We start from the raw sequence: 15,291 nt of genomic DNA, 5'->3' as shown, positions 1-15,291 counted from the left end.
AGAAACAGAACCTTCTTTTTCAGAAACATCTAAGTAAATCAGCTAGACCAGGCTGCACAAAAGAAACCGGCATCGCTGTACCTTCTGATGTGTTCAGTCTCCCCAAAAATATAAAGGCAGTGCGCATTGCAATTTTTCCGTGCGATAGTTTGAAACCGCAAAAAGCCAAACGTCAAAGGAGCCACCTTGCGGCTTCCAAACAGCAAATCTTAGATGATGCATCGATAAGAACATTACCATGCCGAATATGTACAACGCCATCCATGGGTCGGAAAGAGTAGAGTAGCTGTTTAAGCACTTGGATAAAAATTCCAGAAGACAAAATCGAATACGTGGGGCAACCGAGTGTGGTAAAATTTAACTCCAAGGTGAGAGAATGAGAAAATTCCCTATACGATTCTGAAAGTGGTATATGGAAAAAACTTGGCTAAATTGACTACAAAAAAGGTGTACGAATGAGAATTTTTGGATATTTGAGTAGACGGCAAAAAGTATGAGCAGCGCGGCCATGTCAGGCCTAGATACCAGTCAATGAGATGAGATCCTCTGACAGGTCCACTCTGGCTGCCACACCCTTCAGGACCTACAATAATTGAGGAGGAGGGAACATTAAACAAATTGCCTTGTGTTTCACCCAACCAGGCCATGCGATAAATTTCAATCTCTAGTTTGTCAAAAGCATTGTGCAGTGGGAAGGACCGATCAGCGGATGGTAAGGTCATATGGAGGAAGTCTAAGGAGACCAAAGCCGATACTGTTGGAAGACAGAGTTCTGTGGTGGGTCATCGGCTGACTTTAGCAACAGTCAGCCTTGCATCAGCAGGCATTGGGAGCAAGTGTGGTCCAGCATGTCCAAGTTCATGACAGTCTTTCAGTGAGGCCAGCAGTGATCCCTATTGTTGGGGAGTCAGGTACCCATGGAGCAGATGGGTATTGTCCATGTGGGGGTGCCGTATCCTGTCATTGTTGTTGGTTTTGCGGAGGAGGAGTCAGAGCTTGTTGATCATAGCCTGATTGATGAACAGGTGGGTGCCGGCGGCGCGGGCATTTCCTTGTCCAATGATTCACATCACCACAAATGAAACAGCCAGCTTGGCTCCCGTGACTTCCTCGTCCACGCCCACCTTCCCGTCTCAGACCTCCCCCCAGCCATGCGTCTCGGCCCTGCCTTGTCGGCAGGCCGTAATGTTGAGGTGTGGCTTGGAGCTGCGGTGTGGGTGTGATCAGCCGTGGTGGAGCCTGTTGAGAGACACTGATTGACATTTGATTAGATCTCCCAAGTTTCTCTTTTTTGCATGCATTACTGGAGGCTCTCTTAGCCTCTTGTACTTGTGAATTCAAAAAGTCGTTTTGTAGCTTGGATGTTTTCTCAGTCTCTTCCTCGGCTCTCATTCGAGATTGTTGCACATAATACAGGAAATGAGTTCGCCAATTCACGTCATCTGAAGTGGGGAGAGTGGGAGAGTTAGTCATCATTTTCTGCACATCAGACGGACAACCCCCCAGCACTGCTTGCCTGTCACCCAAGCATCCATACAATTAACCAAATACGTCATTGGGTGAACCTCAGATAGCTATTCAAACGCCAATTGTTGTGAAGGACCCAATGTTGTTGGATAAATGGAACTCAGCGCGTCTGATTGTCTATCATTCAACCTAGTCAATTTGCAAGAGGCTATTCCTTCTAATAGGTCCATAATCTCTTTGGGTAAATACTTACTCTTAAGCCAGTCTATTGCTCCCAACTGTATGTCCTAGTCAATTTTGGGCAAATCCAGCAATATTTGCCTCGTCAATTCAGTCTCCTTAGTTACAAAAGTGGTCGCATCCCAAACACTCATGCTTTCATTATCCTGTTTAATTTGCATACATTTTTCTACTTTTACCAATTGTTTATGAACCACCCTGGGCAGATCAGGGGGAAGCTTGGCACCCAAGGGATTCGGGTGGGGGCCAGTAAAACGGCTAGTATGTGTTATCCCCCTTCCTGTAGGTTTGTGCTTACAGACTTGCCTGTGGAGCCTACACAATGATTAAAGTGCCCCTCTGTTAAGACGTTTATATATATATTTTTTTAATTCACTCAATATCTTTAACCCTCACAACAGTGTCTGCGATTGTCATGAATATAGACACATTTTCGTGTGTGTGGTGAGCTCAGGTCTCTCTGCCTGCAGATTGACCATCCGCTCCAATTTCTTCTGCCTTGTCTATGTACAAGTGACCACTCGGCGCTTGTAGTGAGGTCATAATTTTAGCGCTCGTCACCTCATGCGGTGAAGGAGGCATCCTCGCTGCCTTGTTTATCATAACTTTGTCGAGTTACTTTGGTTATATATTTTTTCTTTTTCCAATGTCGAAGGCAGTGTTCAAACTACCCATGAAATGCAATATGTAGAAGAACCTCTACTTGTCAACTTGACCCTCTCTTTTCCCCTCGCATATCAACCACATCATATTATCATCTTAGAAACACCCACCGGCTCCGCTCTTTTCTCACTCCTCACATTCAAAGCCATCCATAACCTAGCCCCTCCATACCTACCTGACCTCATCCACATTCCTACACTTGTCCGCTCTTTTCGTTCCTACTCCTCTCTCCTTCTCTCTGCCTCCCCTGCTCGTCTCGTCACCATGGGAAACAGAGCCTTCAGTCGATCTGCTCCCCGCTGACCTTCGTAATACAGACTCATTAACACATTTTAAATTCCGCCTCAAAACACATCTGTTTGGACAAGCCTATTCACTCGTACCATAAAGCCATTATTCTTTCTGTTGTTGTATTTTTTCTTATTTTATTTGATGTTGATCTTAACATTGTATTCGTGATTTTGACTGCTTGTTGTAAGGTGTCCTTCAGTTCATAGAAAGACCCCCACAAATAAAATGTATTATTATTATTATTATATTATTATAGCTCAAATTGAATACACTTAGTTTTTTCTTTTTATATTTCAAACTATTGTCTTTAATTTAAATTAACAAGTCGGGCTTTTCTGCAACTCCAATTTCTCATTGCTCCCAGAGGGTCTAGGGGGCGCCAGCTGACCCTCGTATTATTTATGAGGGGCCACACTCTTTCTTGAGATGCATACATGCACATCTATATTAGTGTCGTTAGGTAGCATTCCCGTGCTTCTTGTTTCTTGTTAGACAGCTGTGGCACATTCATTCTCCTGGGTTTCAGTTACCTCAGGACCTCCACAGTTGATCATGCATTCTTTTGCTCCTTCAGCATGCCGTCCCCCATCATCCAGTCACATTTTCTCGCTACCAGCAAGGTCGGCCCCAAAATGGGCCCAACTCTGGTCCCACGCCCCGCCCCCACGTCACCCACACGGGGAGTGCCTAGCCTTGAAACACGGTGGGCAGGTACAGGTTGGCCAGTCCCTGTCCCGCCCCCGAAGCCAGATTCCCCTCCCCGAGCGGGCACCGCAGGCGGGCATGCGCCCCAGAGCACCGAGAAGCACAATATCCTATCCATTCCATTCGTTTCTTCTACAAGCACGCTCACTCACTCGCACTCAAGAGCACACACACACTTACTCACGATCGCGCACACGCGCACACACGCACGCTCACCTACACACACCCATGGGTACACTCACACACACACATACACAGGGATCCCACACGTCTCTGCACGCACAGACACTCACAAACAAAGAAGACAGACACTCACAAACAAAGAAGACAGACACTCACAAACAAAGAAGACAGAGCAGGATTCGAATCCATTCCACGTTTTGCTGTTTGCCAACTGCGGCTATGCAGTTTGTTGTTTAACAGTGCAGATATGCACTGACAAATACGCACGTCTTACTTAACTTTCGTTTCGTTTCGTTTCTAATAGCGCTTTATATTTTCCCCTTTATTTTCTGCAGAATTTAACTTAAGTGTGTACACAAAATACTTTTTTCCCCAGGTATACCACTCCTTGCATTCCAGAGGCCTCATTGCCACGTTTTCCCTTTTTCACACAGAGGGATTTTCTCTACACACACAAGCCGTCCAGCACCTATTTCCCAAACGCGGTCTGTACAGGCTCAAATTTATCAAACTTTGACAGATGTGTATGCTGTTATGACACGTCCCCATAGAGGAATCGAACCGCAAGCAGATCGTATCAGCTCAATCAATATTCAAAAACCGCCAGTCCTTCGTTTTACCTGGGGGCCTCTTACACCAGCATTTAAATTGACAAGCCTTATAACTCACATACACCTCTAATTCGATCAGTGCCCAAACGACGTGGCTTCGCGCGCATCATTCTCTTCGGCCCACATGTCTGTGGCTGGCCGTATATTTCCTCGGCCCACATTCCGTGGCTGGCCGTCTATTTCTTCGGCCCACATTCCGTGGCTGGCCGTCTATTTCTTCGGCCCACATTCCGTGGCTGGCCGTCTATTTCTTCGGCCCACATTCCGTGGCTGGCCGTCTCTCACACTTCACGGTACGGATGCCAAGGTTGCGCTCGTTCCTATTAGCCAAACGCGGTCGACGCAACCTCCCTTTTGCGCTGGACTTTGGCAGGGACTAGGCTCCCACCGGACATCTCCGTTTGGGTTCACCCATCTCTTGTCGCAGCATAGTTCAATCGTACCCGTGTTTCCGCCACAATCACACAGCTAAAATTTCGATCCTCTGCGGGACCACTGAAACGACTAATTTCCACGTCCACGTTTTATGGGACTTCCTACTATTTTCTTCTCGTTTATCATTCACACCAGACATGTCACGCATACAATTCCCAAAACGTTTTGTTACTGTTCCCTTTTTATTTATTGTTTTTTATTTATTTTCCTGTTTTTATTTATTGTTTTTTATTTATTTTTCCTGTTTTTATTTTTACTTTTCTTTCGCTGTCTCTATTTGGGGCCACTCCCCCTTCAATAGTCGCATTATGACGGCTTTTGACTAGGAGAGACAACTTTCCCTGGAGCCCGCCGTGGCCCCATCAGATCCGCTTAACTGTCCTCCGTGCGGGGGACAACGTTCCCTCCCCCCCTTTCCAAGAGCGAGCATGCTGCGGCGACTTTGAGTGCAAGCAACTCACCTCACAACAGGTCGTCGGCTGGCCGCTGGATGCTCGCGGAGAGAGCGGACGGGACGGTCCCCTGGAGAACACGAATCCTGTTCGTGACGCCAAAAATGTGGTATATGGTGTTTGCTGCTTCGCTGGTCTTCAGAAAACACTCGGTGATCGGTAGCTGTTTCCCGACGAATGAGCATTTCAGGGACCACGGCTGATTGGGAAAAGATTTTATTCTACCGATGTCAGAGTGGAATCGATTCTGGCTCCTGTGAGTCTCCGATTTTCTCAGGCCGCCCCGAAGAAACACATTCATGAGATTATATAGAGACAATATGATAATGAGAGGCGGGGAGGTACGCCTCCCATGCAAATCCCGAAACAAAGAAAGTAACATGTCATCTGTCCCGGTGTGGCCGGAGGAGACCAAAGGTTATGAGAACCAACTGCAAAAACATGTCCCGTGGAGGGGGCCCCATATGTGGTGGGGGCCGAGGGCACTTGAGAGCCTTCAGGGACTTTTATGAGGAAGTGGAGGCAATAAAAACCCTTGGGGGGCTGTTAATTAACCAAAGGGAAATTAGGGCCCAGACATCACAACACACTCTTTGTTCCAAGTACAAGCAGATGTTCAGGACAGAGACTAGTGTCAATGGTTCTCACAGCAAGATGAAATTCACCAACAATGTTCTACTACTACTTCTAGCGGAATAATTCCTTAACAGTGATGGACGGCAACAGCCACAATACCTTATTATAGGATTGCACACATTGCTGAAACTGAATTCTCCCTGACCCACAAATATAGAATAGAATCGTGTCACTGACGCCAGGTGGACATTCTAAGGCCACCTACAGGAATAGAGAGGGAATTCCAAATTACACTTCAATACAAAAGGTAAAAATAGTCTGGCCCGCTACTCGCATAGTTTCCTGAACGCAACATACTCATAGCTGCTCTGCCAAGCATCATCCTGGCACCCCATTGCTTAAGAGGGACTTCTACCGTACGTGTCTGTGTATGTAGAAGGTGTTCCAATAGTTTTACGTAAAAGTGTTGACCAGTCGGGCGATCGCTCACTAAGCTGAGGTTTGCCATGGACATTTTCGAAGGATTGTTAAGTCGACAAAAGCAAACATCCTTGGATCACTTATTTACCAAACGCCAGGCAAAAACAACTTCTGAGAGAGAACATGAACTAAAGAGGGCAAAAAACAACAAGGACGCAGTTAAAAGTTTAATGACCAGCATTTTTATTCTTCGTTTTTGTTTTTACATTATGCACAATTGTCATTTATTGTGCAATGATCTAAGTGTAACGTGTATTTGTTACATATTTTGTTGCATTTTTATGCTTTAGAAAACATTTATGTCTGAATTTTGGGGGAGGCTTGGAACGGATTAGGGCATTAACATGGAAAACGCGTCTCGTATTGCAAACTTTTCTAGTTCAGAAATTTCTTCCAGAACCAATTAATTTCGTAAGTAGAGGTACCACTGTAAATGTAATCACTGTCATGTCAGTGGCAAAAGACACGCAGGGCTGCGATGTTGTTGCATGCGCAGAATGGGGAACAGCGTTATCAGCGTTGGCAGCCAGGAACATTGCCACAAGAGCAAACACATATGAACTTTACCAACCAGCTAACGTACAAAAAGGTGACACATTTCTCGGCTCAGGCCCTTCTGTGCAGGATTTGCATGTTCTCCATTTGTTGTTCTTGTTGTCGTTGTTGACTTATCGAGGGTTTTTTTTTTTTGGTTTTGTTTTTTTTCTAATGGGATTTAATGCTAAATGTAAATGTACATAAATTCAACATGACATAACATACAGTGTTAACCATTCATTCATTCTTCCGAGCCACTTGATCCTCTCGAGGGTTGCGGGGGTGCTGGAGCCTATCCCAGCTGTCTTCGGGCAGTAGGCGGGGGACACCCTGAATCGGTTGCCAGCCAATCGCAGGGCACACAGAAACGAACAACCATTCGCACACACACTCACACGTAGGGACAATTTAGAGTGTTCAATCAGCCTGCCATGCATGTTTTTGGAATGTGGGAGGAAACCGGAGCACCCGGAGAAAACCCACGCAGGCCCGGGGAGAACATGCAAACTCCACACAGGGAAGCCGGAGCTGGAATGTGTTAACCATAAAAGAAAAAAAAAATCGAAAAAATTAAATAAGGACTACACCATCCCCACTCCTGATCATTCTTTCAGAAAATCGATGCTCTCTGAGATGGGGGGGGGGGTTTTCAATTTACTGAAATAATTTGTTGAAGGCCAGGTTAATACGCAGTCCCAGTTTGTTCAAGCAATCTCCTTTTCACAATGCTTGTCATTATGTTTCTTGTCGCACATAATGTACCTGTTGACAAAGCCAAGTCAGGCAAAACCAGCAGCGCTGTCGCCAAGGCAACGTCAAGGTTTCATTTGTTTTCTTTATAACGTCATGAGCAATCCAATTCTTTAATTTCCTTAAACGGGTTCGGAGCAATTATTTTTACAGTCTATTCGATTTTTAGAATGAAAAGATTCTAAGCCCATGACAAAATTCCAACTTGCCTCGTCTTTTTTTATTCCGACGTGCTGCTGGATACAAAAACTCGTTTTAGCAGCAGCGTGAGCTTCAACGAGCCTCCTGATTGGCTATCGTTCCGTTTCACGTCGCTATCGCGGGTCCATGGCGCGACCACACAACCATTTGCACTCATAATAAACGGGCTTAAAATTTCCGATTATTGACCCAAAACAGACTCAGGGGTATGAGGAAATCACTTTCAACACATCCCACACCACCGGATAATCACTCAGTATTTTGTTTTTGACACATCCGACGATCACACCAATGATGACTTGTAATCCTAAGAGTGGAAAACTTCTCAAAACTGGACCGATAGTCATTAAGCTCACTTTTTCCCTGTTTGCATCATTGATTGTGGCGGCGTCATGAAAAATCTAAAGAAAAAGCTAGACACACAGACGATATGTTCCCCAATAGCATACGGCGTTATCCGAGCACAAATTTTACGTTTTTCATTGAAATCATCGCAAGTTAGCTTTCGAGGTCCTTTATTGGCAAATGTAGTCACTCAATTCGTAAGTCAACGTACCACTGTAGTTTCCGGAAACATTTTGGCAAAGGAGCTCTGACTACTTCAATCCAGCTCCGAGCATGCGGATACCACGAAAACACACCGCGCTGCCTTTTTGTTGTTTTGGGGGAGTGGACATCAAAATCTTCCGTGTCATTGTTTGCTGGGAAAGTCAAACCCGAGAGTCGACACGTGTCCAGTCGGCACATGGAGGAACAGGGTGGGCACTTGTCGCCAAGGTGACCGCTCTCTTTGTTTATATTTTTGTCCCCTCCACCTAATCACCTATTTTACACACACACACACACACACACACACACACACACACACACACACACACACACACACAGACACACGCAGGTCATTAAGGCAGTAAGGGGCAGGCAGCCACCGTCGCGGTGATGAGTGATTGATTAATCCTTCACAATATGGCAACCTCTCAACGCCGCTTGTTGTAACATATTTCCCGTGTGCCTGACATAAGGTGCACCATTCGCGGGATGCAACGGAACACCTTTGGCCCAGATGGCAGCAACACAGCTCCCCATGAACAAAACATATGCCGCCACTACTGCTGACATAAAAAGCCCGCATTCCATTTTTTCAAATGCCACTTATTTGTGATATAAAAAAAATTGGACTCCGATTTTCTTTTTTACGTATTTCTACTATTAATGTGATGAAATTCTGGCCCCCCCAAAAAAATTCTACCTTGGTTTCATCAGAGCCATACACACATTTTCCCCACATTTCAAGTGTGACATCATAAAATGTAGTTGGGCTTGGATTTTCACAAAATGTAGTTGGCAAAATACTACACCATGGAAATTCAGGTCATTATCAAACTGTCTCGAGATTAACCGCCCACGAACGTCTGCTGGGTCCTTGACGTACAGTAGGTAGGCAAAATGCGACAAGGATGCGGTTGCCCATGACAACGTGGTATGGCTTTTGTGCCTTTCAACAGCCCATTTTTTACACTATCTGTAAAAGTCAGCATTTTCCCAGGGTCTCTGTTCTGTATCCCGACACAAAAGTGTCAACCCAGCAAAGTTCTACCTTTGAAGGTAAAATGTGAGGCGGGATGCCATCTTTATATCATGGAATGGGGGCTGTTCATTTTGTTCCTGGGCCTAGAGTGAAGATTTACTTGACCTTATCCGTCTCAAAATGATCATGACATCATTTGAGAAATTCTGTCTGCATTGCATCTCTTGGATATTCTTGTTCTGATTCTGAAGGTCCTATGCAGATTACAATGAGATGGCATTGCAGAGAAAAAATCTAAATTAATGCCCAATGTGCGCTTGGTTCTGTGTCAAATCCTGCAGAATGATACAGTTAAGTAAAATAGAGCTTGGGTGTTCTGTTACAGCTCAAATTTGCCAATTTTGCACGGGGTGGGGGTGGCGGGTTAAAACATGAACTCTTGATTTGGCCTCCCGTATCCTTTGTGATTTGCCAGGTTGACTTCGTGCGTGTCATTGAAAAGTACATGCAGGAGGCTAGTGTCGTGTACTACTAAGTCAATGTGTGTGGTGTGTGTGTGTGTGTGTGTGTTGAGCTCGATTGCAGTGGATGGGTGCTGATTAGCCGGCCTGATGGGGTCTTTTGTGCTCCCCAAACAAGGGGTGGGGGGGTGATTGGGGTGGCGGTATAATTGTTCTTTGTTCAGCGCTCAGCTTGGCTTTGAAGTCTCTCATTCAATTTATGTCCTTAATACATTCCAGGCTTCCCTTTACTTGCCCACTGCCACACCGCCGCGCTGTTGGCCACTTGGCTTTTCTTCGAACTACGCGGCAACCTTTTATTACAATCCGTCACACTTACTCACGTGTGAGACATACTGTACATTCGCCGATGGTTAATTTGTGTCACGAAACGTAAAAATCAGTCGAATGTGCTCTTGTTTAAATTCTGGGGAAATCGTCATCTGATGTTCGCAACTCTGCCGAAAAATAACCCGCAAGCGGTAAACCCTTGCCACAAACCATTCCGCAACTATGGCCGGCCTGATGAATTAGATTGTACGACTGAAATGTGAAAGGTGTCGGCCATATTTGTGGAATGATTTAATGGTGTCGCGATGGAAGGTGGACCCCAAAAAGCAGGCAAAAGGGAGAAGCAGGGTGTACTTGACGAACTGGATTTAAAACAGAGAAAACAAAGTCCAAAGTAACAAACAAAAACCATGACTGAAACAAAAACTATCAATAACCAAAACATGACCAGAACAAACATGACAGCAACAAACGAACATGACAGTAGCAAAGCGCACCAACAATGACCCGACAATGAGTGTTCGGGCGGGAGTCCTTTTATAGAACTGATTACCTAACGACCAACAGGTGTGCAGCTGCAGGGGACGCCCTACAGTGCCACCTATTGGTCGCAAGCCGAATCATGACAAATGGCCGCATTTTTGCCATATTGTTGAGTTCTACGATCTCGCTTCGGAAATATTTTGAAAGTATGGCAATGTTCAACATTTATTTGGTCAAATTTAACATTACGCACCAGTCATGATAACCCGTAAGCTAATAAGCTGTTCACTGTCATAAGCGCTGTCCCCCAAAGGGTTAAGACCACAAAAATGCATGATTTCTATTCCTCCAATTACATTCTTCGTTTTGTACTTAAACATTGCCAAGTTCTCGTAGCAGCTTTGTTTGTTTTTATATATTTAGCAATCTCCTGCCCTGACTGTCAAAATAATTGCTTTTCCCCGGCCACTAAATGGGGAGAAACGACCATCACTGAACATCCGCACTGGCTGCTCTGTGGAATTATTCCGCACTGCTTCTGTATCAGCTTCGACTAATTTTCTCTTAGTTGTTGTTTTAATAAACCACCGTACTGGATCACACGCAGCTAGCCATCGTGATGCAGCTCATTTTTGAGCTGCTCTAAGATATATTGTGGCACAGCGTGTGGGGGAGAGACTCCGCTTGGTTCTCATTGCCAAAAGTCCCCGAGGAACGAGCTGTTTATGTGCGCTTGAAAAGAAAGCTTTGGCAGGCAAAGTGTGTGTGTGTGTGTGTGTGTTTTATACTGAGAATGAGGGAATCCTTTAAGAAAAAGGAGCATGCTTAAGGGTTTTTTTAAGATAACAGAGCGAAGGACAAACAAATCTGTTGCAAAAGGGTGACCTGTTGCTCATGATTATGCGTTTGCTTATGTGTTTGCGTGTGTCGTCTGGGAGCAGATAAAAAACGCGGCGGCCAACGTGCTGAGGGAGACCTGGCTCATCTACAAGCACACCAAGCTGATGAAGAAAATCGACCACTCCAGAGTCCGCAAACACCAGCGGAAGTTCCTGCAGGCAATTCACCAGTGAGAGCACTCACAACTAACACACACCCACTCTCTCTCTCTCTCACACACACACATGCGCACGATAACGCTACCTTTGAAATCAGTTGCTTCCACCCACGACTTCAATGAATCATCACCAACTGAAGGTTCATCCAGTCAAATACAGTTGTGGGTAACCGACAGGCATCATTCCGTGACAAAGACTTTGATCATCATACCTAACGCACTGATTGTAATACGAGTGCGTCGTTCATTCTGGCAGGTGGAGGGATTCCCCCGTTCCGGGATGACCAGGCTGCAATGGGCAATCACATGCCATGATGCCAGATTGTACAATGTTCGTTTCAATAGAATAAAGGTCCATTTAATGAACGAAGCGCCGCAGGTAGACTCCTCCCAGGCAAGTGGTTCTTCTCAGGACCTGTCGGTGGATGCAGAATCTGCCACAACAACAACCTTAACTTTCCTTTGCCGCCATTTAGCCTACTCTCTGACCAGCAGAGGAGGGGCAAGGGGAGAGGAGAATGGGCATTAAAACAGGCCAAAATGCACACGGCAGAGGGCGATCGTATGATGGTGTGCAATTGATTGTTGCTTAACCCGCAATAAATAAATAATTTTCACATGAGTCTTACAGGTTATATGTCCATTAATCATGTAAAAAGTTAAGAAATTATTTTAATTTAATTAATTATTTATCTTCCTCTAAATCTTCACGAAAATGCTGGTGGTTGACGGTTTAGCACGTCCACCTCAGGGTGCAAACGCCTTCCTGTGTGGCGTTTGCATGTTCTCCCCATGCCGATGTGGGTTTTCTCTGGGTATTCCGCTTTCCTACCACCTCCCAAAAACATGCATGGTAGGTTAATTGATCACTCTAAATTTTTCCTAGGTGTGCTTATGACCGTCTATGTGTGCCCTGCCCACTGCCCAAAGTCAGCTGGGATAGGCTCCGGCACCCGAGCCTCGCGTGGGTAAAGCCGATCAGATAACGGATGGGTGGATGAATGGATCGCAAAAATGTTGCACATGAACAAGGGGTGTGGAGACTTTTTGTATCCGTTCCAGCATTGCTAGAACAAGATTTCTAATGGCGGCCTTCTTACCAACGGTGAGCATTTCGAGACGCACGGTCATATGATCCCGTCGGCACTTGATCATAACGGGCGATCACAACTCAGTCATTGCTCCATGTTCCGAGAACTTAACGGCTCCTCCTTATAATTGCCTGGCAAGATAATTTATAAAAAAAACTAATTGTATTCCCCTTCATTTATTTCCCCAAAGGACTCATTATTCCCAAGGTCTCGTCATATTAAAGGCCACACTTATTTATTCCTGCCGAGCTCTCGGTTCCGACGGAGCTGAAATATTTTGTCCGGTGATTTACGAAGCCGTCAGAGAGGGAGAGCACACGGTGTGCCTGAATGTTTTGCACACTCACGCATCCGGACACACGGCGCAGGGAGCAGCAAAAGGTGAAACGGGGGCAAGGTGACCGTGCCGCAGTTTTGTTGTCACATAGTTCGTCGGGGTTTAACTCACCGCGCTGACCACTGTGTACTCACTGAGCTGCAGCTTTGGATGGCTGTCCCTGCATCTAATTGTGTGCGTGCATGTGTGTGTGTGTGTGTGTGGGTAGATTACGCAGCGTGAAAATGGAACAGAGGAAGCTCAGCGATCAGGCCAACACGCTGGTGGACCTGTCAAAGGTGAGTCACGTACAGCAGAGCCTCGGTTAATGAACTTGTTTTTTTGTTTTTTTTAATTGAGCCGTTCCCATGACGACCTGCCTGTTTGTCTCTCCCTAGCAACCGGAATTGGTGTTATGAAGCAGGGGATGACTGAGTGGGAATGTGAGGTGAAAAGAGAGGAGTGTTTTTCTCTTTTTTTTGTGTGTGTGGTGCGACCGTGTGGGTGTCTGAGTGAGCATGTGAGCTGACATAAGTGTGTGTGTGCGGGTGTGTAGTCCTTCCTTTCATTCTCTGGTCTCTCACGATGTTCCAGCGACTTCCCTCCAGCCTCCTCTTTATTCCTGCATCCGCTCCATCTCTGACATCCATGCCCCCCCCCCTTACCCCCCTCCGACTTACTCACTCCTCTCAGGCGGCCTATTTCCACTTCTGCTCCTTCGAAACCCCTTCCAGAGTCTCTGCGTGACGTTCAAACTCAACACGATATTGTCCTTTTGGTAACAAGATTACACCGGCCAACAATAGCAGAGAGTGGTAGGGTGAGCTTTACGACCTTTGCTACTAGTGAAATCATCTGGATGGCCGCAGTGGTGTCTGAGGCAGTGCCTCAACGCTCCATTTCAATTGGTGTCATATCGAGAACAAGCAAGACACACAATTTTTAACTCCATGTTGGGTTACTTTTAATGCTGCAGTTTTTAAGAGTCTACAAAATGAAGGAAACGTGTCGTCTAATCATTGTACTAGTGCAGGGGTGGCCAACCAGTCAGAGATTAGGAGCCAATTTTTTTGACTGTGTTACTGCTAAGAGCCGCACACACACTTTTTTGACCAAAGATCAACTTTTGGAGCGACCAACCTCCCATGATCGACCCGATCGTGCAAGCATATGAACACACACACACACACACACACACACACACACACACACACATATGACCATGCACTCGCGCACATATGCATGCACGCCACGACGAGCAACAGCCGGAGCGCCCGAACATAAATGAAACCTAAAGACACCAACACACAAATCTCTCCCCCCCTCACCCACCCATTTCCTCCTCCCACCCCTCGTGGTCGACTTGGGACCAGTTTGCTGGCTCTTGGTCGATTGCGATCGACGTATTCGGTACCCCTGCCTTATAAACAGAGGTAATTCACTGACTAGCTTAGCACTTAGCGCTGTTGTCTGAGCATGAGCGCTGATTCAGTCATCTGATTGGTTGCCCTCTATGTCAATCGAGTAACGAGATTGATGATAGGCTGACGTAGTTACGTTCTGTGTATTGAGCACCGTTGTTTGAATGGGAGCGCCATCGCCAAGGCGTTTTCGACAATTGTAGTGTGAAAACCCAGGAGCCGCATTGAACCAGCCGAAGGGCCGCATGCGGCTCGCAAGCCGCGGGTTGGTCACCCCTGTACTCGTGTGTAGCCAAACTTTGTCCACTTAAAATAAGACCTCGGAGTCGGCTACGTTTTCACAATGATTGATCCTAATGAGGACACTTTGACCCAACAAAGTTCTGAAAACGCCCTATCCTTCCCTTCACGGCAGGGAAAAAAAAAATCATGAGTCATCCGGCGTCTCATCTCTCGCCCTTTAGATGCAAAGCGTCATGTACGAGCTCATGTCGGAGCTCAACGACCGCAGTGAGGACCTGGAGCGCCAGATGTTGTCCCTGGAGCAACGGGTGGAGCAGCTCACGGCCGGCTTCAACGCCTTACCGGCGCACCTTTCGGCCACCCTCGGCGCCCAGCACGCCGCCCTGGTGCACCTCCTCCGGGAGAGGGACTCCAGGGATGGGAGGGATGCAGGATCAGGCGCTGTGGTGCCGCTCTCCCCTGCAGCTTCTCGAACCTCCACTCCAGCTACGGCCACACCAGTATCAACGCCAGCTCTTCCTCCTCCTGCCCCCTCGCTGGCCCCCACAGTGCCCCCTTTGCCCGACCCAGAGGGGAGCTTGCTTACAAGTCCAAACGGCAACACCTCCACCTGCTGAAGAGAGCCCAGGAGAGGACAAACGCAGGGACGAGGGCCCCCGCAGATGAAGCGAGCGAGAGTGGGCTCGCTGACAAATGAGCCTCTCAAATTGATGAAGATGGGACAACGGGGAGAAGTAATGGAAGCGAGAGGGAGCGCCGGTGTGAGTGAT

At 46.6% G+C, this 15,291-nt stretch overlaps 1 protein-coding gene across 4 annotated transcripts in view; it reads left to right on the top strand.

The window, feature by feature from the left end:
- kcnn3 (potassium intermediate/small conductance calcium-activated channel, subfamily N, member 3) overlaps nt 1–15,291 on the top strand; it is an 85,278-nt gene extending 69,987 nt beyond the window's left edge. For all 4 annotated transcript variants that reach the window (XM_052066180.1, XM_052066179.1, XM_052066178.1 and 1 more), the window contains exons 8-10: nt 11,335–11,462; nt 13,087–13,156; nt 14,743–15,291. In XM_052066180.1, the coding sequence (XP_051922140.1) occupies nt 11,335–11,462; nt 13,087–13,156; nt 14,743–15,138 (594 nt within the window). In that variant the 3' untranslated portion in view covers nt 15,139–15,291. The remainder of the gene's footprint in view (nt 1–11,334; nt 11,463–13,086; nt 13,157–14,742) is intronic.

Source organism: Hippocampus zosterae, chromosome 5 (genome assembly GCF_025434085.1).
Source record: "Hippocampus zosterae strain Florida chromosome 5, ASM2543408v3, whole genome shotgun sequence".
In the NCBI taxonomy this organism is placed as follows: domain Eukaryota; kingdom Metazoa; phylum Chordata; class Actinopteri; order Syngnathiformes; family Syngnathidae; genus Hippocampus; species Hippocampus zosterae.
The sequence above is the reverse complement of the archived record's forward strand: the minus strand, read 5'-3'. Positions and strand labels throughout refer to the sequence as shown.